General features: G+C 45.0%; 1 protein-coding gene across 1 annotated transcript in view; it reads left to right on the top strand.

The window, feature by feature from the left end:
- PSMC3 (proteasome 26S subunit, ATPase 3) overlaps positions 1–25,193 on the top strand; it is a gene marked incomplete in the record, with an annotated part of 1,066,102 nt that overhangs the window by 645,223 nt on the left and 395,686 nt on the right. The window contains 1 exon segment of the mRNA XM_044082888.1: positions 6,800–6,896. Within this exon segment, the coding sequence (XP_043938823.1) occupies positions 6,800–6,896 (97 nt within the window).

Below are 25,193 nucleotides of genomic sequence, written 5' to 3'. Positions count from 1 at the left end.
GGAGAAAGGAAGTCCCCTTCATCTGAAGAGAGCTGTCCTGGAGAATGCATTCATGAGGAGTAATCCAGAGAATGATCAAGTCTGTACCTGGTTCATCCTCAGAGGAGGACAAATCTAGGGTATGTTTTTGTGGTGGTATGTGGCAAGTGACTCACAAAAGAATACTTCAGGGCCATGATAGCTTTAAAGAAGCCCTGGGAGAAATTATTCCATTCTTTTTCCATAGAAACTGTAGGGAAAGTCACATGCCTAGTGTTTTGATTTTCTTTTTAGGCATGCTGTCCGCATGAACGAGTCTTAGAGGTTTGGAACCGTGGTGTAGTTCAGTCAGAGTACTTTGAGCCTCTTCCTATTCTCGGATTTGACAGAGTCTGTGTGGTCCCTCCGAAACAATAAGGCGTGGTTCATCTGAGGTATCTGCATCCTGCACGGCCTCTGGAACCATGCCAGCCCTCCAAAAGGGTCTCGGTAACGAGCAACTAAGAGGATATCTGACGTACTGTGGGTTTTGCAAGCTCAGCAACTATGCCTGACTTAAAATGGTATACTGCAAATTGTCTCTGGGTCTGTTGAATTTCTTCTTTGGTGGATGGGCGATGTTGAAATACTGGGGATTCTCCATCTTAGCCTAGGCCAAACATTATAGATGCTGTTTCAAGGAACATGTTATTAGATGAAAGTCTCAACCTAAGGGTTTTTGGAGTAAATGACTGGCAGATTGAGCAGGCTTTACAGTCATGTTCTGGGCCTAAACAAAAAGGACACTTGGTGTGCAAGTCCTTGCATGGAATTTGCCTACTGCACTTGCACATACCCCTTCTAGCTGACATCTAACAGAAATTTTTATCACAATCCAACTTACAAAAATGTGAATGTTCCCCAATGGAGCACTTGTCTGAAAAACAATCATTCGAAGCAGTAGTACTACCAGTCTGATGCAAGTCAGTCTGACATGCACAACCTATGTTTGGCTATCGGCAAGATAGTCTGAGGTACTCTTGCGTACATCCGACTATATACCCTGACACCTATGAGCTGAAGTCATGCGTTGGACATGCATCCTTGGGAAGGCGAAGCTTTGGAAGTTCGGCCGGACAGCCACAGATGAAAATCCATATGTTAGGAATACTGCCACAGTGATTTCAGTCAGAACATCCTTCTAGCCACTTATTTCATTTAGTCCAACCAGTATGTATTGTGAATGACAGTTGTCTAAGCAAGTTAAAAATATATATTACTAGCAATAGTGGAATAGGGAGATGCAGCCCTGACTAAACCCTTGGTGATCCAGGTTTGATCAGTGACGTAGACACATGGCACTGACAGAGGAGGATGAGTCTGCCCACCCGGGATGGGGGTTGGAATCAGCTCAGCTATATACTGCATAGATGAACAACTGGGATCTAAATGAAGTACAAACCACTCGGTAAAAAAGCTGTTTTAATTCTAGCGCCTCGGTGAAAACACCTTCTCGGAATACAAATGACGTCAAACATCACACTTATATACACACTGTAAATCAATAAACAATTAGTTCATTAAATAATTTATCCCTTAAAGCAAACATTTCCAATTTAGTTCCCCATTAAGTCCCATAGGGACCAATGTATTAAACTTCAAAATATAAATACTTTCTTTGTACAAAAGTTTCTTTTTTAATACATTTCCATTCACACAAAAACAATGAATCTGTTAGCTACATCGGCCTCGGAGCCGTCCCCCTCTGTGCGGAGAGGAATTATGGTTTCTTCGGAACTGGAGTCTTCTCTGCGTCCGGGCGGGGGCGCCTTCGAGGTCATGAGGAGTGTACTGGCCCCCCCGAGTCAGTCCCACGGTCAACCCCATTGGCTCCTCCCCCTATGGTGCCTACGACTGCCTCTGCCCCTCCTCCAGACCCCAGGCGTGGGGAACCAGCGCTCCAGGGCACCCCATTGGGTGTTTCTTCCTCGCCCGAGGCCTCCCCTGATTACTCAGAGGCGCCACCTCATAAGAGGAAGAGCAAGAGGAAGCACGTTCACTCCCCTGAGTCTGTCACATCAGATACTGACTTAAAGGATTCGGAAGGGTCCCCGAGTTCCCCCTCTGAAGATGTCTCCTTTTCAGACATTTTGGAAATGCTTAGGCAGAGGGGGAACTGGAATACCGTAGCTCCTTCCGAGGATGAGTCTGTATTCCTGGATGCGTTTGGTACTCGACCTTCCACCTCCTGGGTGTCTCCACCTTTCGACCCACTTATGTCTATGGTGGCTCGGAAGGCGTGGTCAACTCCAGACAGTGGAACCAACCCCCCAGAAGACCTGCTAAATTTATAACTGCACCTCTAGACAAACAGTTTGGCTAAGGGCGTACCTTTTGATGCCATGGTGGTAGCAGCAGCCACAAAGAAGGAGTTGGCTGAAACTTCCTCATCTGTTCATCCCCCTAACAAGGAGTCTAGAACTATGGACAGATATGGGAAGCGAATGTTTGCCTCAGCGACTTTCTCCATGAGGTCTCTGAATTTTGTGCCATTTCACACGCCTTCAGAGGGATCTCCTAAAAGAGCTTGGAGATACCCCCCAACATCCATCAGCTGAGGGGGCTCAGGCTAAGGTGGCCTCCCAGCTGGCGACTCTGAATTCAGTTGTTAACTCCTCCATGAGGCTCATTTCTTATGCAGCCGATGGTGCGAGTAGAGCCGCAGGCACAGGCGTTGCCCTTAGGAGGCACGCATGGATGCGGCTATGTAATTTTGCGGAGCCCTTCAGAGTGTCTTTCATCAATACCCGCTTTGATGGTTCCGCTCTCTTCGGATCACAGGAGGAGGACACCCTCACCAGGTGTGCACACTAAGGCAAGACTCTCTCTGCTGTGGGAGTCCGTTTTTCCATTCCTAGACCATACCCCAGGGTCAGAAGAGTGGAAAGATGTGGTTCCGGAAATCCCAGGGAGCCTTGCCTGACACACGTGGTGAGTTCCCCTCCAGGGGCAGAGGAGGGAACAATAACAGATGCCGCCCTCGTGGCAGAGGGGGTCTGCATAACCAGGGCATCAGAGAATCCTTCTCTGAGAATCCCTTTCAGCATCCCTGAAGGGTTGCCCGGCTGCCCACCTCTGGAGGCAGTCGGGGGAAGGCTCTCCTTGTACCCCAAAGCCTGGCAAGACCTAACTCAAGACAAGTGGGTACAGTCTATCTTATCTGGAGGTTATAGAATTCCCTTTGCTCAACCCCCGCTACCATCAAACAAGTCCCTTCCAGATGTTCCACCCAGTCTAAGGGAACAAGCAGCCACAGAGATTTCAAAGCTGCTACACAAGAGTCATCCAGGAAGTCCTGGCAGACCAACTCGGATCCGGAACTTACTCAAGGTTCTTTTTGGTACCAAAAAAAGACAGGGGACTGGAGACCCATTCTGGATCTCAGCAGATTAAATAGATCTGTACAAAGAACAAAGTTTCGGATGGTCATGCTACAGTCCATTCTACCCTTCCTGGGTCAGGACAATTGGATGTGCTCTATAGATCTTCAGGATGTGTACTACCACATCAAAATGCACAGACGCTCCAGATGATTCCTTCACTTCCGGCTGGGGGCCAGTCATTCAGTTCAGAGCTCTGCCCTTTGGTCTCACCACAGCCCCCAGGGTGTTCATCAAATGCATGGCAGTGGTTACGGCTCACCTGAGACGTCAGGGATTCCAGGTGTTTCCATATCTAGATGACTGGCTCCTCACTGCTTCCACCAGGCATCACCTCCTGCAAGCCAGGGACTACACTATCAAAACTTGTTCTAGGCTAGGTATCACAATAAATTTCGAAAAATCTGCATTGTTGCCATGTCAGCAAATCACTTATATAGGTGCAAATCTAAATACAAGGAACATGGTTGCGAGCCTTCCACCAGACAAGGATATCACTAATTCACCAGCAAGTACAGATTTTATTAACATGAAAAACGATTCAAGTCAGGTTCATCCTCCGAACACAGGGTTCCATGGCGTCAGCTTTTCTTCTTGTCCCCCTGGCTCGCTTTCACATGAGAATCCTTCAGTGGCTTCTTTTCACACAGTGGTCCTTCCAACAGCTTCCCATATCTCACAAGATTATGATCACAGAAGCATGCAAGAAACACCTCACGTGGTGGATGGTCTCCCCATCAGTGTCCCAGGGCAGACCATTTGTGCTATCCCCTCCAGTCGCCACAGTGACCACGGACGCCTCCCTGATAGGGTGGGGGGGGCATTATCAGGGCAGGACAGTCCAAGGCACCTGGAAACCTCACGAGTACCATTTGCATGTAAATGTCCTGGAGATGAGAGCCGTACTTTTAGCGTTGCAAGCCCTTCAGGACACTCTCTCTCCCGGGGCCATTGCAATTCTAACGGACAATATGTCAGTGGTGTGCTACATCAACAAGCAGGACGGAACCAGGTCCTATCCTTTATGTTGAGAAGCGCTCAGACTCTTGCAATGGGTGATCTCTTCTCAACGTTTTCTGATCGCAACGCACATCCCTGGGAGTTCCAAAGTTATCGCAGACAGGATCAGCAGAGCAATTCTCATGCCTCACGAGTGGTCTCTGAATCAGATAATTGCGGAACAAATTTTTCGCAAATGGGGGCAGCCTTGCTCCGACCTGTTCGCCACACCTTTCAACAGCAGGTGCAGCAATTTCTTCTCCCTTCTTCCACTTCCCGGGCACTCCCCCAGAGACGCTCTAGTCCACAATTAGCCTCAGGGACTTCTCTACGCTTTCCCTCTGTTTCCCCTAATACCCAAACTCATATAGAGAGCAACTGCATTGGGTTGCAGAATGATCCTCATTGCCCCTTACTGGCCTTGTCAGATATGGTTCCCATTCCTGCATCATTACCTTCTCGAGCAGCCTTGGATTCTGGATCCTAGTCCAGATCTACTGATTCATCAATTGGGCAGACTGCATCATTCCCTTCAAAAACATTCCAACTCACAGCTTGGTTGCTCCACTTCCAATCTTAGCCAAGCTTCCTAATATTTCCTCCTCTGTGCGGGAAATCATTATCTCATCGTACAAATCCACAACTAGGAAAACCTATGCTAGCAAGTGGAAATGTTTTTCTTGCTGGGCAGAGGCTAAAAACATAGATCCCTTTTCAGCCCCTGTCCACGAGATTTTGGAATTTTTAGCGGAACTCTTTCATTCTGGTTCTGCTTCTGCTACAATCAGAGTTCAGTTAGCTGCCATTTCTCATTTTCTAACAACATTATGTTTCATAAGCTGTGTAAAGCCTTCCTCAAAGGAACCACTTTGCTTAGGCCCCCAATCAGGGACCCACCACCTCCGTGGGATCTAAATTTGGTGCTAGCTTCCCTAATCTTGCCACCTTTTGAACCTGCAGCATCTTGCTCCTTGAAGTTTTTATCTTGGAAGACTCTCTTTCTGGTAGCCATTACTTCTGCCAGATGTGTTTCGGAGCTTCAGGCTTTATGTATTCATCCGCCATACTTAGTTTTTCATAATGACAGGGTCGCTCTAAGGACCAATTCTTCCTTCCTAAGGTTTGTTCACAAATTAATTTAAATCAATCCATAGACCTTCCTGTGTTCTTTCCTAATCACACCAATAAGGCAGAATATAAATTGCACCAGTTAGATGTCCACATACAACTACGTTTTTATTTGCATAGGACAAAGGACATCAGGAAGTCGGACCAACTCTTCCTTTCCTATGCTGAGGGCAGACAGGGCCTTCCAGTCACAAAGGTAACATTATCTAGGTGGTTGTCTCACATTATTTCTTTCATTTACCAGCTGAGAAACAAAGAACTATCTATCAAACCAAAAGGCCACTCTACTAGGGCATTGGCCACCTCGTTGGCCTTCCAATCTAGGTTACCCATGGAATCTATCTGTACAGCAGCTACGTGGGCTAACCCACATACCTTCATTTCTCATTATAAACTAGACATGGTTTCCAGAAACAGAGCTGATTTTGGTTCCACTGTTCTGAAGAGTCTGTTCCAATGAGCCACCCAGGATAGTAGGTGCTAGGGATGCTGTCCCAACCAGCAATAATGAAGGCGAGATAGACAACTTAACATAAAGAAGTTATGTACCTACCATAGTGTTCCATGTTAGTTGTCTTCTTCTCGCCTTCTTTCTTGCGTCCCACCCTCCATCCCCCTATCTTAATGGATCGAGAGGAGCTCTCCTTTCAGATTTCATTGGCTGAACCTTCTCTAGTTGTCCTTTTCTGCTTAGAGAACTTCACAGTTAGGCCCAAGGGCCTTCTAGGGCAGAATTCTTCCTTAGTATGTCTGGAATAGCTTTTTCAAACAAGATCTGGGTAACTAGCGCCAGGCATCATGGGATATGGGGTAGCCTCGAGCCAGTAAACGGCTCTCGAGCTATTGAAGATGGCAGAGTCGGAGCCGTGGATCGGCTCTGAACCCAACCAGCAAGAAGGAAGGCGAGAAGAAGACAACTAAAATGGAATGTTATGGTAGGTACATAACTTCTTTTTTTCCAGCATTGGGTCAAAGCCATTTTTACTCCTGGAATGAGGGTTGATAGTTGAGACAAGTGTGAAGACATCAAGCGATTTAAAAAAAATCTTGTTACTTTGGTTTAAGCATCTGTAGAGTGGATATTTGAGGGAGCCATCTATGAAGAAGGTACAAGTTCAAAGTTGGGTGTGTCTCAGAGACTGAGTTTAAGTACTACTAAAGGATTTGCAGTGTGTCTCAGTATAAGAATCCATGAAGATCTTAAACGTTTACATGACAAGGCTTGAAGTTAAATAGTAGCAAATTCTGATTGACATTTTCTTGTCCATGTACAGGTTTGACAGTGAAAAGGCTGGTGATAGAGAGGTGCAGAGGACAATGTTGGAGTTACTTAACCAACTTGATGGTTTCCAGCCTAACACTCTTGTTAAGGTGAGTACAAATGTTATTTCTTGCCTTTTTATAAAACCTTACTTTCTTTCATTGGCATCTGTATGTACTTTTCCTGTTGCCTCTTACCCATGAGTAACTGAACCTACTCTTTATTTATTGTCTTTGTGGTTATCAACCACTTTCTTTGTTTTTCCTCTTTATTTGTTAACCAGTCCCTCAGTGTGTGTGACTCAGCAGCCTACCACAGACCACAACAACTCCCCTCTCACTGGTACTCTGTGACCTCTGGCCTCCTATCCTTTTTCTGTACCCCTTTGAAGGCTCTCCCTTTTTTCTCTGTTTACTGCTTATTTTTACTTTACCTTAGAGTCTTTGCTCTATCATACTCCCCATCCTTCTCTGCCTGCCATTTCTCCTTTCTCCACTAGGTGGCACCATCTCTCCGCCTTTCTGCCTGCTCCTACTCTAATAATTCTTTTATTTCCAACTTTACTTCTAAATACTTCAAAGCCAAACCTCCCCTAACTTTACTCCACTTTCCCTACCTTATATTTTTCCTCAAGTGTTGCTCAAACTCTGCTAATTTCCACCCAGTCTTACTGTATTTCTACCTACTTACCTCTGCTCCAACCTGCAGTGGCTGATACTTTTTCAGCTGAACTCTTCTGCCCTGTTGCTCTATCCCGCTCCGTTCGCCCTGTGGGCTCACTCCGCTCCCCTACTTTGCCCCCAGTTCTCATCCGCCCCCAGTTATCCTACATTTATTGCCATCCCATACTCCCTCCCCCTTACATCACCCAATCCCCTCACAAGACTACTCCTCCCATTTTCCCTAGAACCACCTCCCCCTCCACCAACCATACCCCATTTAGCAATACTCCTCCCCACCCACCAATTCTTACCTAACTCTTTCTAACTTATAAACTCCTTTTCTCCTCTAATCAAACAACTTTCTTTTTTTTTTTTTAAATTCTCTTTATTGTAAATTTTCACAAAAATTGTTAAACATACAGAAAATAAACAGTTACAACAGACATAAATCCTAAAACATCAAAGACAAATCCATCAAATCAAAACTATATACAAATCATACAATGCCCAAAGCTTCTTGAATGGGTCCAGTATAGCGTGAAGAAAGTAATTGAAATCCCCATAAGATCAATATTCAATTAAGAATATGGTCAGATAATATTCTCCAAAATTCCTTAACTCGTTTGCTCTTAATATTATGGAACAGAAATTTGTGTGCCTTAAGGTATTTAATAGCTGTTAATTTGAACCCCTCCCAAGAGAGGGAGCGTCTATTCTTCCAATTTAAGGAAATGTAATATTTGATTAACATAAAGATAGGAATTAAAACCTTACATTTCCTCTCAGATATGCCAGGAGGTGGGATATGAAGGATAGTGAATCAAACAACTTTCTAAGATGCTCTCTTTTCACACTATATTCCCTGCCCCCACACTACTCCTGCTCCTCATTCTTCTCCCTCTGTACCATACCACCTCTTATACCAACCTTTACCTAATCCCTCCACATCAACCTCCACCTCCCTACCCTTACAAATCATTTCCACAATATCTCTGCCTCTTTAACCCCCTTTCACCCCACCTTTCTCTCAACATTAAAACTCTACCAAATCCCCACCAAATACTACAAACCTAAACCAACCCCCTACCATCCATTCCTAACCAAACACTCTCCATACAAACTTATTCACCTTCTCTTTTGCCTTTCCTTAGCAGGCAACATTCATCCCAACCCTGGACCAAACATTTCTCAAACAAGTAACCTTGCCTCCAACTACAAAGCAAATTGTAAATGCCTCAAATTCCTCACTATCAACGCCCAAAGCTTAGCTAATAAAATTACCCTCTTTCATGCCTGGCTTAATCACAATTCACCTGACATAGTAGCCATCTCTGAAACTTGGTTAAAACCACACATAACTGACACAAAATTCCTTCCCCCAGGATTTCAATCTCTCTGATCTGACCACCTAAACAAAAGAGGTGGTGCTGTAGCTCTAATCTACTCCAGTCACTTATCCATCACTCCCTTCCCAAATCCTATCCCTTCCTTTAATAACGCTGAAATAGTTACTAGCATTCCAAAATTAAATGATCACAAAAGTATCTGCATCATCTCCCTTTACATTCCCCCAGGTAACAGCACCAGTATCTTGGAAGACATCCTGTCTTGGACCTCCTCAAATATTAATTACGAAACCTACATAATGGGAGATGTAAATATTGACTGGCAAAAAATCATAATCCCACCATATCAATCAATCTTTTCAACTTTACACAACTTATTAACTCTACCACCAGGCCCAACAAAACCAACCTCACTGGCTCCATCCTGGACTGGATCCTGGTGTCTCACCCTAACAGAACTACTACATCTGGTGTCACTCCCAGTCCGTTAGGAGTCCACCTCCCTGCCTTCACCCATAGAACTACTTCCTCTTCACCATTCTCCCACAAAGTCTTGCATACTCAAAATTTATCTAACTTTAACTCCACCACCTTTCTAACTCCCTCAAAATCACCAACTGGAACACACTAAAAACACTACCCCTAGATGAAGCCGTTGATTTCTTCAACTCCAAATTCCTTACTATCCTAAACTCCCTAGCTCCAATACGAACTAAAAGAGTTAAAACCAAGACTTGCCCCTTGGCTAACTAAAGAAACCAAGAAAATCATGCAACAAAGAGATAAATCTTGAAAAACCTATCTCCATCATAAACAACCTGCATTCTTACTTAAATACAAACAACTATGAAACCTAGCCAAAAAACAAGTTATAATAGATAAAAAGTCCTACTACAACCATCTACAAATTATGCAAAAAAACCCCAAACAATTCTGGAACTCCATTAACTCTCTCTTTAAGCCTGGCACAACTAACAACCCCTGCCCTGATACTAGCAAATCTGACCAAGAAATTGCTAAACTATTTAATACCTTCTTCACCTCTATTGCTGAGCTAACCAAAACCTTCCCCAACAACATCCCCCCCACCCAAGTTTCCTCCACCTCACCTCTCTCAACTCCTATCTTTGAACTTAAACCTGTGTCTACCTACCTTATAAAAAACTTCTCTCCAAACTCAAACCCTGCACCAACGTCCCTGACAACATCCCCTCCTCTTTCTTAAAAATTGCCTCCGAAAGTATTGCTCTCCCCATCAGCATCCTGATAAATAGATCACTACTCGAGTCCTATGTACCCAAATTATGGCACTCTGCTTTCATTCTTCCACTCTATAAAGGTGGCAAAAACTATAACTTCTCCAACTTCCGCACCATAGCCATCCTCTCACCCATCTCAAACATTCTTGAAAAATGCATTCACCTGCAGCTCATGCCATTCCTAACCAATCACCAACTGCTCTCTCCTACCAAGCACGGCTTCCGTCCTGGACATAATACCAACACAGCCCTTATCTCCTTTCTACACTCTGTCAATTCAGCTTGAGACTCTAGTAACTTAGTTTCATCAGTTCTATTAGACTTATCTAAAGCTTTTGACACCATCTCCCACTCCCATCTTCTAAACCATCTATCTAACCTCAACATCTCCCCAAAAACTCTAACCTGGTTTTCCAGCTACCTCTCAGACAGGTCCCAAGCCATGAAATGGGGCCAAGCCTCCTCCAGCTTCCTTCCCACCCCTGCAGGAGTTCCCCAAGGATCCATACTTGGCCCTCTGCTATTCAACATCTTCGTTAACGATTTCCACAAAGCTATTCCCAATACCAAAATTATCCAATACGCAGGTGACTCAACTTTGATCTGCTATGCCTCTAACCTTACAGAACTCAAGACTCTAACTCAAACCGCCTTCTCAACCACTGAAAAATGGATGCACCAAAACCACCTCTCACTAAATGCTAACAAAACTAAGATTCTTCTTTTCAGTCACTCTAAATCCACCCTCACTGAAAAAACTAATTTCAAATTAGTAGCCTTAACAACTCCATCATTGACATCGTTCCCTCTGCCAAACTACTAGGGGTCACCATTGATGAACACTTAAAATTCAATACCCACATCCAACTTAACATCAAGAAAACCCACATAAAACTCTATACAGAAACAATCAGTTCCTCTCCCCCTCTACTAGACATACCTTGGCCACTACCCATCTCCTCCCATCTCTTCTATATGGTGCTCCTCTGTTTACAAATCCATCTTCCACCCTAACCACCAAACTGGAAGTATGCTACAATAAAATCTCCAAATTCGCCACCAAGGCAAATTCCCTCTCCCATCACTGCACCTCCCTTCAAACTTTAAATTGGCTTGAACTCCCTAATCAACTAGACTACCTCCAAATTGTTTTAGCCCACAAACTAATAATGTTAAGTTGTCTATCTCGCCTTCATTCTTGCTGGATGGGTTCGGAGCCGACCTCGGCTCCGACTCGGCCACTCTAAAAGCTCGAGAGTTGGTTCCACCGGCTCGAGGCTCCCCTTATATCCCACAATGCTAGGCGAGAGTTACCCCAGATCTCGTTTGCCGCTACAGCTTCGAGGTTGGTTGTTTCTACCGGTTCCTGGTGAGTACTATTTTCTAGTTGAAATTAGTCTTTAAAAACCCCTTTAATTTAATATTTTTACTTAGTTTAGAGTAGGTTAGAAAACTTTTATTCCCTACCCAAAAAATTTCCGTTTCTTTTCCCCAAGAACCTTTGGTTCTTCCCTCGGGCCTATAGGCCTTTCCTTCCCTAGTGGATTGTGTGTGTTTTATTATAGTTTAAAGTACTATTACTACTTTTATTGTATTATCTGACAGGGTATAACTAGTGTGTTTGTGTGTGTGTTTGTGTACACCTGTTCAGACAAAATGTCTAAAGAAGCAAAGGTCTCCGGATTCAAGAAGTGTGATGCGTGCTGTCAGAAAATGTCTCTGACAGACGCTCACACTTCTTGTGTCTATTGTCTGGGGCCTTTGCACCTGCAGGACTCCTGTGCTGTGTGCCATGGCTTCAGCCCCAGGGTCCTGCAGGAAAGAAAGAATAAATTAATTCTTAGAGGCTTACTCAAGCCAGAGGATTCCCTGTCTGTTTCAACAGGGAAGCCCTCTAAGGCATCTAGGTCTTCGGCTCTGGCTACTGAGCCGAGACCTAAGGTTTCTCAACCTTTGCCTTCATCGGCTCCGGCTGGAGCCGATAAGTCTCAGTCCACAGTTTCTGTGGCCCCCTCGGCTCCGGCCGGGGCCGAGGTAATAGAAGTTCCCGTGTCGGCTCCGACCAGACCTTCGGAGCCGACAACTAGGAAGAGGTCCAGGTCACCATCTCTTGGCTCCGTTTCATTCAGCTCCAGGATCTCCCCTGCTGTCTGAACGGAGCCAAAGGTCTCACTCCTCTAGGTCATCGAGGCTGTCGGATCATGACCTTCAGAGGGTAGTGAGTCGACTACTTAAGTCCGAGGCACTGGCCCAGATGCTTCAGAGCCCGACTCATCAGTCGATGCCTGCCCCGGTCCATCAACATATTCCTCCTTCGACTCTCTTGAGCTCGGAGCCGGGTCGTGTCGGAACCGAGACTGTGATTGCGTCGGAGCCGATACAATTGTCTTCGGCTCCGTCGTCGGCTCCGTTTTCTTCCTTGGAAGAATCTCGGTGCCGGACTTCCCTCGTCAGCTCCGAGGGGGTGAGTGGCATCGGACCCTTGTCCGACCCCCCTCTCCCTCTCGGGGCTTCGGCGCTGGTGAGTTCGGCTCCGACATCGGCCTCGGAGCCATCACTGTCGGTGCCGAGGGGGTTCTTAGCTTCTCGGAGCGGGGACCTCTGGCTCTGCCTGACAGGGGTGCATTCGAGGTCATGCGGAGTGTGTTAGAGCCTGGCTCTACTCCACAGTCGGCTCCGTCCGCCCCTCCCTCTATGGTGCCTCAGGCTAAGTCGACTCACTCCCTCATCCCGGACCGCAGAGAGCCAGCTCCTCAGGAGCCCCCTGTCGCGATTTCATCCTCTTCCGAGGCCTCTCCTGATTTGGCAGAAGAGCCCCCTCGGAAGAGGAAGTGTAAGAGGAAACACATTGACTCACCTGAGTCCATCACGTCAGACACAGATTTGGATGATTCTGAGGGTTCCCCCCGTTCCCCTTCTGAAGATGTCTCATTTGCAGACATTCTGGAGATCCTCAAACAGAGGGGAAATTGGCCAGCCCTCAACCCTTCGGAGGACGAATCTGTGTATCTTGAGGCATTTGGCTCTCGTCCTTCCACCTCCTGGGTGTCCCCCCCCTTCGACCCCCTCATGCAGGTGGTTGCTAAGAAGGCATGGGCGGCTCCTGATTCAGTGGACCCCACTCCCAGGAGACCCTCTAAGTTCATAACAGCTCCAGCAGACAAACAATTTTTAACAAAAGGAGTTTCTGTGGATGCTATGGTGGTAGCTGCTGCCACAAAGAAGGAACTAGCTGATCCTTCAGTACCTGTCCATCCACCTAACAAGGAATCTAGGTCCATGGATAGGTACGGGAAGCGGATGTTTTCCTCAGCGACATTTACCATGCGTTAAGCTGAATTACCTGTGCCATTTCACTCGTCTTCAAAGGGACTTGATCAAAGAAGCGAGTGAAATGTTAAAGGATCCTACAGCTGCGGGTTTCCAAGACAAGATGAACACGCAGCTGGGTACCCTTAATTCCATAACCAACTCCTCCATGCGCCTCCTTTCTTACGCGGCTGATGGAGCGAGCAGAGCCGCAGGGACAGGTGTAGCCTTACGTAGGCACGCCTGGATGCGGCTATGCAATTTTGCGGACCCTTTCAAGACGTCTTTCACAAACTCCCCTTTTGATGGATCATCTCTCTTTGGTCCTCAAGTGAAAGAAACCCTGACTAGGTGCGAGACTGATGGCAAGACCCTTTCTGCCGTCGGAGTCCGTTTTTCTACTCCTTCCAGGCCTTACCCCAAAGGCCAGAAGGGTGGAAAGATGTGGTTCCGTAAACAATCTCAAGGGACTTCGCCTGATGCACAGAGTCGTTTTCCCACCAGAGGCAGAGGCGGGAATAACAATGGTAGACGCCGCCCTAGGGGCAGGGGGGGTCCGCAGAACCAGGGCAATCGGGAAGCCTTCCCTGACAAGCCTTTTCAGCATCCCTGAGGTGTTGCCCGACTGCCCATCTTCGGAGGCAGTCGGGGGAAGATTGTCACTGTACCCAGAAGCCTGGCTATCCCTGACTCAAGACAAATGGGTACAGTCCATCATTTCCGAAGGCTATTCTATCCCCTTTCTTCGCTTTCCAAATCAGTCAAAAATCCCTTCCAGATGTTCCACCCGCTCAAAGGGATCTAGCAGCTTTGGAAATTTCAAAACTGCTTGCAAAAGAGCAATTCAGCCAGTGCCAGCAGACCAACAAGGATCCGGAATCTACTCAAGGTTCTTTTTAGTTCCAAAGAAAACAGGGGACTGGAGACCGATATTGGATCTCAGTGTCTTGAACAAATCAGTCAAGAAAACAAGATTTCGGATGGTCACGCTGCAATCCATCCTTCCCCTTTTGGGCAAAGGAAACTGGATGTGCTCTATAGACCTTCGGGATGCGTACTATCACATAAAGATGAACAGACGCTCCAGAAGATTCCTCCGCTTCAGGCTGGGAACCAGTCATTTTCAGTTCAGGGCCCTGCCCTTTGGTCTCACCACTGCCCCCCGGGTGTTTACCAAATGCATGGCAGTGGTAGCTTCTCACCTGAGACGACAAGGATTCCAGGTGTTTCCGTATTTGGACGACTGGCTCCTCACAGCTCCCACCAAGCATCTCCTTCTGATGGCCAGAGATTACACTTTTCGCGTTTGACAAAAGCTGGGTACTTCAATAAATTGCGCAAAGTCTGTTTTGTCGCCTTGTCGTACTATTACCTACATAGCCGCAAATCTAGATACAATAAACATGTCTGCAAGGCTAACACATCAAAGGATATCAGACATTCACAAATTGGTATCACTCCTTCTCAACAACAACAGAATCAAAGCCAGGTTAGTTCTAAAGGTGTTGGGAATTATGGCAGCGGCCATACCTCTCCTTCCATTAGCCAGATACCACATGCGGATCCTTCAGTGGATGCTTTTTGCTCAATGGTCATATCAGGAACTTCCAATGTCTCACACCATTGTGATCACGCAGGCGTGCAAAAAGCATCTCATGTGGTGGATGTCTTCCCCCCATCTCCTGTCGGGAAGACCTTTTGTTCCACCTCCTCCGGTTGCTACACTGACAACGGATGCCTCCCTGATCGGGTGGGGGCATTATCAGGGCAGGACAGTCCAGGGCACATGGCAACCAGACGAATGCCACTTGCACATAAATGTTCTGGAGATGAGAGCAGTGCTTTTAGCGTTGCAAGCCCTTCAAGACTCTCTTCCCTTGGGAACAATTGCAATCCAGACAGACAATATGTCTGTAGTGTGGTACATCAACAAACAGGCGGAACCAGATCATATCCCCTGTGTCGAGAAGCACTCAGACTGTGGCAATGGGCGATTTCTTCTCAGCGTTTTCTGATAGCAACGCACATCCCCGGGAAGTCCAATCATATTGCGGACAAGTTGAGCAGAGCTATTCTCATGCCTCACGAGTGGTCTCTGAAAGACTCTGTAGTGAGAGAAATTTTTCTCAAGTGGGGTCAGCCTTGCTGCGATCTTTTTGCTACTCCCCAAAACAGCAAGTGCAGAGAATATTTCACTCTATTCCCTTTACCAGGCCAACCCAGCAGAGGCGCTCTAGTCCAAGTTTGGCCCGGGGACTTCTGTATGCATTTCCTCCTTTCCCACTGATCTCTCAAGTAATTCAGAAAGCTATCGCTCAGAAGGCCTCATTGATCCTCATTGCTCCTTACTGGCCTCGACAAGTGTGGTTCCCCTTTCTACATCGTTTTCTCTTGGGCGACCGTGGAATCTGGACCTAGTTCCAGATCTTTTGATCCATCAGTCGGGTCAGTTTCATCGCTCCCTCCCCTCTCTGAACCTCACTGCTTGGTTCCTCCAGTTCCAACCTTAGCCAGGCTTCCTCAATTATCTCACTCTGTTAGAGATATATTGATAGCTTCACATAAATCTTCCACTAGGAAGATTTATTTGAGTAAGTGGAAGCGTTTCACATATTGGGCTCAAGGAAAGGACATAGATCCTTTCACCGCTTCCATCCAACTAGTCCTTGATTTTCTAGCTGAACTCTTCCATGCAGGTTCATCTCCCTCTACACTTAAAGTTCAATTGGCAGCTATTTCTAACTTTCATGTGGGTATTTCTGAATCTGCCCTAATGTCCCACAAACTCTGCAAAGCCTTTTTGAAAGGAGTTTTTCTTCTCAGACCTCCTATAAGAAATCCTCCTCCTCCTTGGGACCTAAATTTAGTTCTTGCTTCTTTGATTCTTCCCCCTTTCGAACCTGCAGCTTCCTGTTCCTTAAAATTGTTATCATGGAAGACTCTTTTTCTGGTAGCTATTACATCAGCTAGAAGAGTTTCAGAGCTTCAAGCACTCAGTTGTCGTCCTCCTTATCTTTTGTTTCATAAGGACAGAGTATCCTTACGAACTAACCCGTCCTTTTTGCCTAAGGTGGTCTCGACATCAAATCTAAACCAAAGCATTGACCTCCCTGTCTTTTTCCCAGAGTATTCCAATAGGTCTGAACAAAATTACATTACCTGGATGTTCATCGTCAATTGAGGTACTACTTGGATAGAACAAAACAATTCAGAAAATCTGATCAGCTGTTTGTCTCCTATGCGGAAAGCAGAAAGGGACTTTCAGTTTCAAAGGTATCATTATCCAGATGGCTAACATTTTTGATTTCCCTGGTATATGAAATTAGACAACAAAAATTGCCTAATAAACCTAAAGCCCATTCCACCAGAGCTTTGGCTACTTCTTTAGCCTTCCAAGACAGACTGCCTATTGACACCATTTGTGCAGCGGCTACTTGGGCTACTCCTCACACTTTTATTTCTCATTATAAGTTGGATTTAGCTTCTAGGCATAGAGCTAATTTTGGTTCCACTGTTCTCAGGAGTCTGTTCCGTTAGGCCACCCGGGACAAGGTGCTAGGGGCGTGGTCCCATCCAGCAAGAATGAAGGCGAGATAGACAACTTAACATATAGAAGTTATGTTCTTACCATAACGTTCCATGTTAGTTGTCTTCTCGCCTTCTTAAGGCCCCACCCTCCTTCCCCCTGGCCTGGACAGACCTAGAGGAGTTGTGATCGTGACCTCTCTTTCTACCACCTCTTTCTTAGGCATATGCTGTTCTGCATATTTCCTGGATCAGGATGTAGGTCACCCTTCTTTCTTCCTGTTGTTAGAGGTGGACTCTGTTTACAGTTATTCTGTTATTATTATAAGCTGGGGTTAGCTTACAAACGAGATCTGAGGTAACTCTCGCCTAGCATTGTGGGATATAAGGGGAGCCTCGAGCCGGTGGAACCAACTCTCGAGCTTTTAGAGTGGCAGTCGGGCCGAGGTCGGCTCCGAACCCATCCAGCAAGAAGAAGGCGAGAAGAAGACAACTAACATGGAACGTTATGGTAAGAACATAACTTCTATTTTCAACCTAGCAGCTGCCCCGCACTATCAAATATTCTTCAACCTTATACCCCCCCAGACCCCTCAGATCTTCTCACCAAAACCTTATATCCATCCACAAACCAAAGCGCCCATCTGGTCAGCTTCTAATCTCCTTTACCCTAGCTAAAAAATGGAACGCCCTGCCCTCTACTGTGAGGACCTGTGACAACCTACACTCCTTCAAAACTCAACTCCACTACCACCTGCACACTCAGAGAAAATGTAACTGTACTCTTCATTCTCTACCTCCCAAGCTCCCCTCCTCCTTCTCTCCTGGCTAAACTTTTTACCTCTCTAATTTGCCTCTTAGTCATACATTGTTAATGAAACTAACATCCCTTCTTCTAACCTTATGTTCTATGCCTGTCGTAGTCCTGGACAATTCTTCTTAACATCTTAGTTGCTTAATTTTAAATGAATTCATAATGTATACCAACTGTTTTTGTGGAATTTCCACCTATTTTGATTGTAATAATTGTTCTTTGTATTTTACTAGTATTTTCATTATGTGATTTAACATTGTACTGTGGAGCTTTTCTCCCCGGGCCTCCACTGAAAACGGGCTCTCGAGCCCAGTGGACCTCCCCGGTCACCAAACTGAAATAAATAATAAAAAAAAAAAAATTTTCAACACTGAATCATCTGGCTTCTTATTTTACTTGTCACCATCCACCTGTCCACCTTACTTTTATTTTGTTTAAGATCCTAGCTTTTTGACACCTCACACTACCAAACAAGTATATTTGTCACTGCGTCTTGTTTTTGCTAGCTCTTTTATGTTATTGTACTTTTTATATTCTTTTCTGCTTGAAAGAGCATTTTGGTGGTTGGCTTAGCTGTAACCACTGTTCATTACCTATTTTTTCTCATTTGCCTTAAAATTTTAGAGAGAGAGAACCTGTTTTTATTGTATGGGAAGCAGTACGTTTTGTATTTTTACATTTTAGCAAGTACTTTATATTTTTCTGTTTGATTAGGGGAAAAACAGTGCTAATATATTTGTTAGGAAAGAAGAAAATTTGTGTGCCGTGTTTTCATACTGGTTTGGAATTTTCAGAATACTGTTGTAGTGTGGTGCAGTGCTGTTTTGTATTTTTAAGTGTTGCATTACAGTGGTATATTGTTGAAAGTGTGCTGCTGTATGTTGTTTAAGGCTGTTGCACATGTATGGTAAATTTGCTAAGGTAAGCCTCTCATTTATCCTAAAGGAATTTAGTGATGTTCTTCCTTAAATCACTGTTGCAGTATTCCAAACTGTTGTTATCTCACCAAATAAAGTGGATGTATGGCTGGGATACCAAAGCCAAAACCTTCAGTAGAGCCATATGTCCAACATATGCCCTAAGCCCGGAGGCATAAGGGTACGTAAGCATATGAATGAGTGTGAAAACCTTATACTGTCTCTCTGCCCATCCGCACGCATGTCTTGCATCCGTTGGTCTTCTCTCTCTGTGGTCACTGGTATCTTGTGCTTTCACATGTTCAGATGAGTGCCACGTTGGGGAACATTCCTTGTTTTTTTTTCTTGAAAATTTTGGTGTTTGTAATTCTATTAGATGTCCGCTAGGAGGGGAAAATGAAATTGTAGTAGGCAGATTTCCTACATGGATTTCCACTCCCAGTACCTTTTTCACCTAGTTGCAGAGCATGATTATAAAAATTATGGTGTTTGCCATACCGAAAACCGTATGTATGTGCCTTTCCTCCCTTACTCACCCAGCGACTTGTCTATGCTAAAATGGCGGCTCCTTCAACTCCTGATGTCCTGCTTAACCCCAAGAAGAACTTCGAGGCCTAGGCCTGATGTTTTGACTGACCAGTCAGACTTGGACATAGCCAATAAGGTTTCAGAACCAACTGTACATTTGGGTTCTCAGACTTCCACTATTGCAACCACTCTAGAGGCCCAGATGGCGTCTGATTCCCACACATCTTGTACAACCGATCTTAATGACACTGGTGAGAATGAGGAACCTTATCTTATTTCAGAAGGACCCAAGGGTATTCATAAAATTTTAGTAAGGGAAGAAATTCCTGGGTCATTAATTGAGGTACATCAAGGGTTGGATCCACATAATTTGGTTAAAACAGTAGTCACTCCAAAGAAGCAGCAGCAGGGAAAAAAATGTTACCCCCTCCTCAGAAGTCCCAGGAAAAGGAGTGGATGTAATTTTTCCCAAGGCTTGTTTAAGGCCATCTTGGCTGTTAAATTGCTATCCTTTGTCCCATCTCTTTCTACCCCTGCTTCTGGAATCCTCCTTGGGGGGGGGGGGGGATGATGAGGCTGAATCTGATTCATGTGAACATTCTCTGGCCTACTCTTGCCAGATTCACAGTGCAGTCCAAGAGGCCTCCGATATTGAGGACTTCCATGTCTAACATGATGAAATATTTTGAGTGGGAATCCAGACTAATTTCTGATGTGCAAAACAGGTATCACAACTTGCTAGTGGTGATTATCCCTGCATCTGCACCAGTCTTTCCTGTCCTGGATGCCTTTGCTTTTACTTCCTCTGCCCCTTATTCTCAACCTGCAGCACCTAAAAGGCCTGATAGATTTTAAAAAGTGTTTGAAGATAAGAGCCTTTTGGCAGATCCATCTGCTTTTTCTATTTTATGGACAAGCCCTCCGAGCTGCTGCCTGCTGTTAATGCCCTTTCCTCTGATAAAGATAGCAGGGCAGTAGACAGGTTTGAGAAAAAGGTATACATCTCCTTTAGTTGGTTTTCAGAGGTCTGAATTATCAGATTCAAATTACAAAGTATAATGTCCTTCCATATCACTGTTGCAGTATTCTTTACAATAGGGATCCCCTGCCAATGGCAGCTCTATATCCATCCAGTATACCAAAGCGTTTGATTGTAAAGGGTATGCCATATGTCACACGTATGTTCCCTGTGCACGGCATAGGGCATAAAGGTGATATCCAGACATACATTCTCAGAAGATGTTTGCCACCAGTCCGAACCCCATCTACGATCGTCGGTCTGAATGTTCGTTCATTTACTAGTTTCTGCCACTTTCAGATAAGTGCTCTGTTGGGGTTTTTGATTTTATTATCTTTCATTTGCCTTTTTTCTGGTTGTTGAGTTTCATGTCCTCCAGAAAGGGAAAGTACCAGTGTGGGAGACAGATTTTCCATAAAGATTGTCATGAGCAGTGTTTGTTTTGTTTAGGCACTTCCCATGATCATACATCTTGCAAAATTTGTCATTCCTTTGTCCCTAAGGTGTTGTGGAGTCTATCTTCCCTTGAGATTTATCCTTAGAACCAAATACTTAAATTATTGGCTACGGATACCATGGAAAGATCTTCCTGGCTCAAGGACCAGATGTCTGCGATGAAAAAGGCCAAGAAAGTCAGGCCTGATTCTTTTGCATTACTGCCTCCCCCAGACATCTTTCTTGAGGCTGGTGAATGTCCAGAGGGATCATCCGGTTTCTTTCTCAGATTCCTCTGCCACTACAACTTCAGAGGACATTACTGACCCAGTGCCACATATGCCCATGGAGGTTTTGCAGATATCCACCTTGGAAGTACAGGGGGACCCGCTGCTGGTTATTACTGAAGGGCCTAGCGGTGATGGTCAAATTTCAGTAAGGAAAAAGGTTCCAACTACCATTACTGAGTGCTGTCAGGGGTCAGAGCCTCCAAACTTTTTCAAGGCTTGCATCCCACTCAAAAAGAAGCAAAAAACAAAACATATTTCGCCTGCTCTAAAAGATCCTCCAAGTGAATGGCAAAACTTCACTCGAGGCTTATTTAATGTCATTATAGCTCTCAAGCCTTCACAGGGTGGTTCGGTTCTTGCTCCTATCGGTTCTTCTACCCCTCTTAAGATACCCAGGGAATAGGATTCTTCTGAGTAGGATGTTGCTTATTCTGACAAAAAAATCCTTGACTTATTTATTCCGTATTCTTCGCCACTTGACTATGGTTCTGAGAAAGAAGAGTCTCAGTCTTGACTCACCTTTCAAGGAGATTTCATTTGGTGATACTGTTTCCAGATTGATGGAATTTTTCAAATGGGACTGTGCTGACGTATTTGGTCAGAAGAGGTACTGTGAGCTTATACAAATGGAGTCTCCTAGACCCGCTGCTGTTCCTCTGGTTCTTGCAGTCTTGCTTGGATGCTTTTCCACTGCTTTTCAGGCTCCTGACTCCCAACCCCCCCCCCCCCCCCACAAAAAAAAACAAAACAAAAAAAAAAAAAACTGATAGGTTTTATAAAGGATTTTATAAAGTGCCTGAGGACTGCAAGTTTCTTTATAAAATTCCCCCTGCTTTGACCCCTCTGTAGTTAGTCTGTGGCTTCGGATAAGCCTTCTAAATTGTTGACTACCACTAAATTGCTTTCATCTGATAAGGATAGCAGAACCATAGAGAGACTAGATAAAAGGTGTATACTTCTGCCACCCTCACCTTTAAAGCTGTTAACTATCACATATGAATAGGCACATTTTAACTCTTCTGTCTTAAGCCTGTCAGGCTATTTCTGATCTCTCTGATTCTGAGTGGAAGGCCTCTGCTCTTGCTTTGCTTGGGACATCCTCCCAAGCAGTTCACCATTCCATTAAATGCAGCTGGTACTTCATCTCAGCTGCATTTGGAACCGTTTTAAGGAGGTATTCCTGGCTCAGACTTCAACCTTTTACTGATGATATCAAGGTTAAAACGGATGGATGCTCCTCTGGAATAATATGTTTGGTGCTGTTGCTGCAGATTTGTTTAAGTCCCTGCAAGAAAAGGGCAAGGCCTTACAGGAGTTGAAGCATATTTTTTATTTCCCCTGTACCCAAGTTTCAGAGGAATTATCCTGATAAGCCTGCCTTTGTTCGTAGACAGTCTTGCCCCCCCCACTCCAAAGATAAAAAGGGTGGTAGAAGGGCTCCCCCTGCTTAGGCTACCAAAACTCCTCCTACTTGGAAGACTCCTTTTACTGACAAACTAGGTGCTGTTTGACTATCCTGTTCTCTGTCACATTCCTCTTTCTCTGCATCTTTCCCTTCCTGGTGGGGTTAAGGTCACCCAAGACACCTAGGCTCTTTCCATAATTTGATAGGGTTATTACATGCTTTTGAAATCGTTTTTCCCCTTTTTGGGTATTCCTCAGCTTCCTCAGGAACAACTGCCTTTTTGTCCAGAGGTCCTTCAGGGCCTGTTGGCTCAAGGAATAATTCAAGAAGTTCCAACTCCTCAGATGGCTTAGGGTAGGGGTTTTACTCCAGAATGTTGTTGGTCTCCATGAAAGAGGGCACCTGGAGACGCATTCTGGATCTTTCTCAGCTAAACACCTTTTTTGAAGGTCCCTTCCTTTCGGATGCTCTCCTTACAAACTGGTTTCCTCTGCTACTTCCTCAGTCTTTTCTAGTTTCTCTGAATCTCAAGGATGCTTATCTACATATTCCTATTCTTAGCCTTTTCAGGAAATGTTTTACATTTTTCTGTTGCTTCCTTGACTTTTCAGTTCACTGCTTTGCCCTTTGGTCTCTCTACTAGCCCAGGGATCTTCACCAAATCCCTCGCTCCTGTGATTGCTTTCTGCAGGCTAATTGGGATACAGTTTTTTCCCTACCTGGATGTCCTGCTTATTCAGGCAAACTCTCAAGAGGTCTTGCTTCAGCATCTATACTTTACCATTTCACTCTTGCAAAAGCCTGAGGTTTTACTGTAAATTTCCAGAAGTTATTTATGACAACTCCTCAAGATCATGTTTTTCTGGGTTGCAGGATCCAGACTGTTTCAGTGTTGGCATCCCTTATTTCAGTCTTTTCTTCCTCTGGCTTCAATCACAACCAGAGAATTTCTGAGGGCTCTGGGTTACATGGCTTCCACCATTCCTATGCTCCCTCTAGCTAAGCTCTAAGCTCCGTGTGTGAATAGCTTCAGTGGTATCTAAAATCAGTTTGGCTTCAGCATTCTCATACTTTAGACTTTCTAATCCTTCTTCTTCCATACCTCAAACTGAAACTTCAGTGGTAGATTCATCAGTTGTCCCTCAACCTAGGGCTTCCTTTTCACCCCCCATTCCCCTCTCAGGAACCTTTCACAGATGGCTCGGACATGGGATGGGGGGGCCTTCTTTGACATTCTGAAGGTACAGAGCATTTGGTTGCTTCAACAAACGAAAGATCACATCAGTGTCAGAGATGAGAGCTCTTCTGCTGGCTGTTTAGGTTTTTCATTTTCTTTTCTTCCGGGATTTATAAAGATTCTCAGAGACAACACCACAGTGATGTGGTATGTCAACTAGCAAGGGGGGGGGCAAGGTCTCATCTCCTATGCAGGTTATCTTGTATAAGGTGACCCTTCAGGCAGTTTACATTCCCTCAGATCAGAACACAGTGGCAGATTCTCTGAGCAGGCCTATAACACTATTGCACAAGTGGATGCTTCACAGGGATGTGTTTATGGACATCGTACACCAGTGGGGTACTCCTCGAGTTGATCTGTTTGCCTCCCCTCTGAACAGACATCTTCCTCTATTTTGTGGCAGAGTCCCATGCCCTCCCTTTCTTGGAAGGGGATGTTTCTTTATGCCTTCCCCTCCCCTTCCTCTCATTCCAGAAATCTTGCTTACTATAAAGCAGGATGCTACCAAAATCTTGCTGGTTACTCCCTTTTGGCTCAGACAGCATTGGGTCCCTCTTCTGCATCATGCCAAGGGCAGTTATCACAGGTTGCCTCACAGGGCAGATCTACTCACACAAGGCAAGGGATTTCTCATACATCCCCACTTTTTGGCTCAGACAGCATTGGGTCCCTCTTCTGCATCATGCCAAGGGCAGTTATCACAGGTTGCCTCACAGGGCAGATCTACTCACACAAGGCAAGGGATTTCTCATCCATCCCCACTTCTCCACTCTTCAGTTGACATTGTGGGTGACACAGTTTTGATCCCCTACAGACACCTTTTTTCTGAGGACGTGCTTCAGGTCCTGTAGGAGGCCAGGAAACCTACTACCAGGAAATTGTACTTGTCCAAATGGAAGAGGTTTTCGGTTTGGTGTCTTTCTCATAACCAGGATCCACCTACTGTGGATGTTCCTTTGGATGTCCTTCTGTTCTGCTGTTGCAGTATTCTTTGTGTGTGACTTGCTCAATACTGGATTGGCATATTATTTTGTTAAGGCCCACCTATCAGCTATCTCTGCTTGTCTGCCTTTGACTCCCCCTTTATCCTCAACAGTTTCTTAATTGCGTCTTTTACATTAGACCTCCCAGGAAGCCTGTCCATTCTTCCTGGGATCTTAATTTTGTTTTAGAAAAATTGACTCAGGCTCCTTTTGAGCCTGCTGCTTCATCTTCCTTGCAGTATTGTTCTTGGAAGACTGTTCTTCTTTTGGCCCTTACATCTGCCAGATGGGTGTCTGAGCTGCAAGCCCTTATGGCTTTCTCCTTTTTTAGTTTTCCAAAAGGACAGGATGTCCCTTCGTACTAATCCTCCTTTTATACCCAGTGTATAAACCAAAAACAAAAAATCCAAACTGAGAAACTGTAAAACGGTCACAGAACAAACCAAGAAAGAACCTGCATACACTAAATGACTGTGGTTTATTGAAGCGCTTTTCGTGCACTCAGTGAATACACTTCATCAGAAAAAATAATAAATAAACACATATACAAGTCAGGTTTATATAAACCAAACAATCAATCTTTCAATTAACCCACCTTTCTTTTTCTTAAAACCGCATATAACAAATAATCCAAAGTGGCATATGATGGACTCTTTACTCTAAGGATTTAAATACATAT

Source organism: Protopterus annectens, chromosome 9.part0 (assembly GCF_019279795.1).
Source record: "Protopterus annectens isolate FY-2018-M chromosome 9.part0, PAN1.0, whole genome shotgun sequence".
Classification (NCBI taxonomy): Eukaryota; Metazoa; Chordata; order Ceratodontiformes; family Protopteridae; genus Protopterus; species Protopterus annectens.
This window is presented reverse-complemented; position numbering and strand designations above follow the sequence as displayed.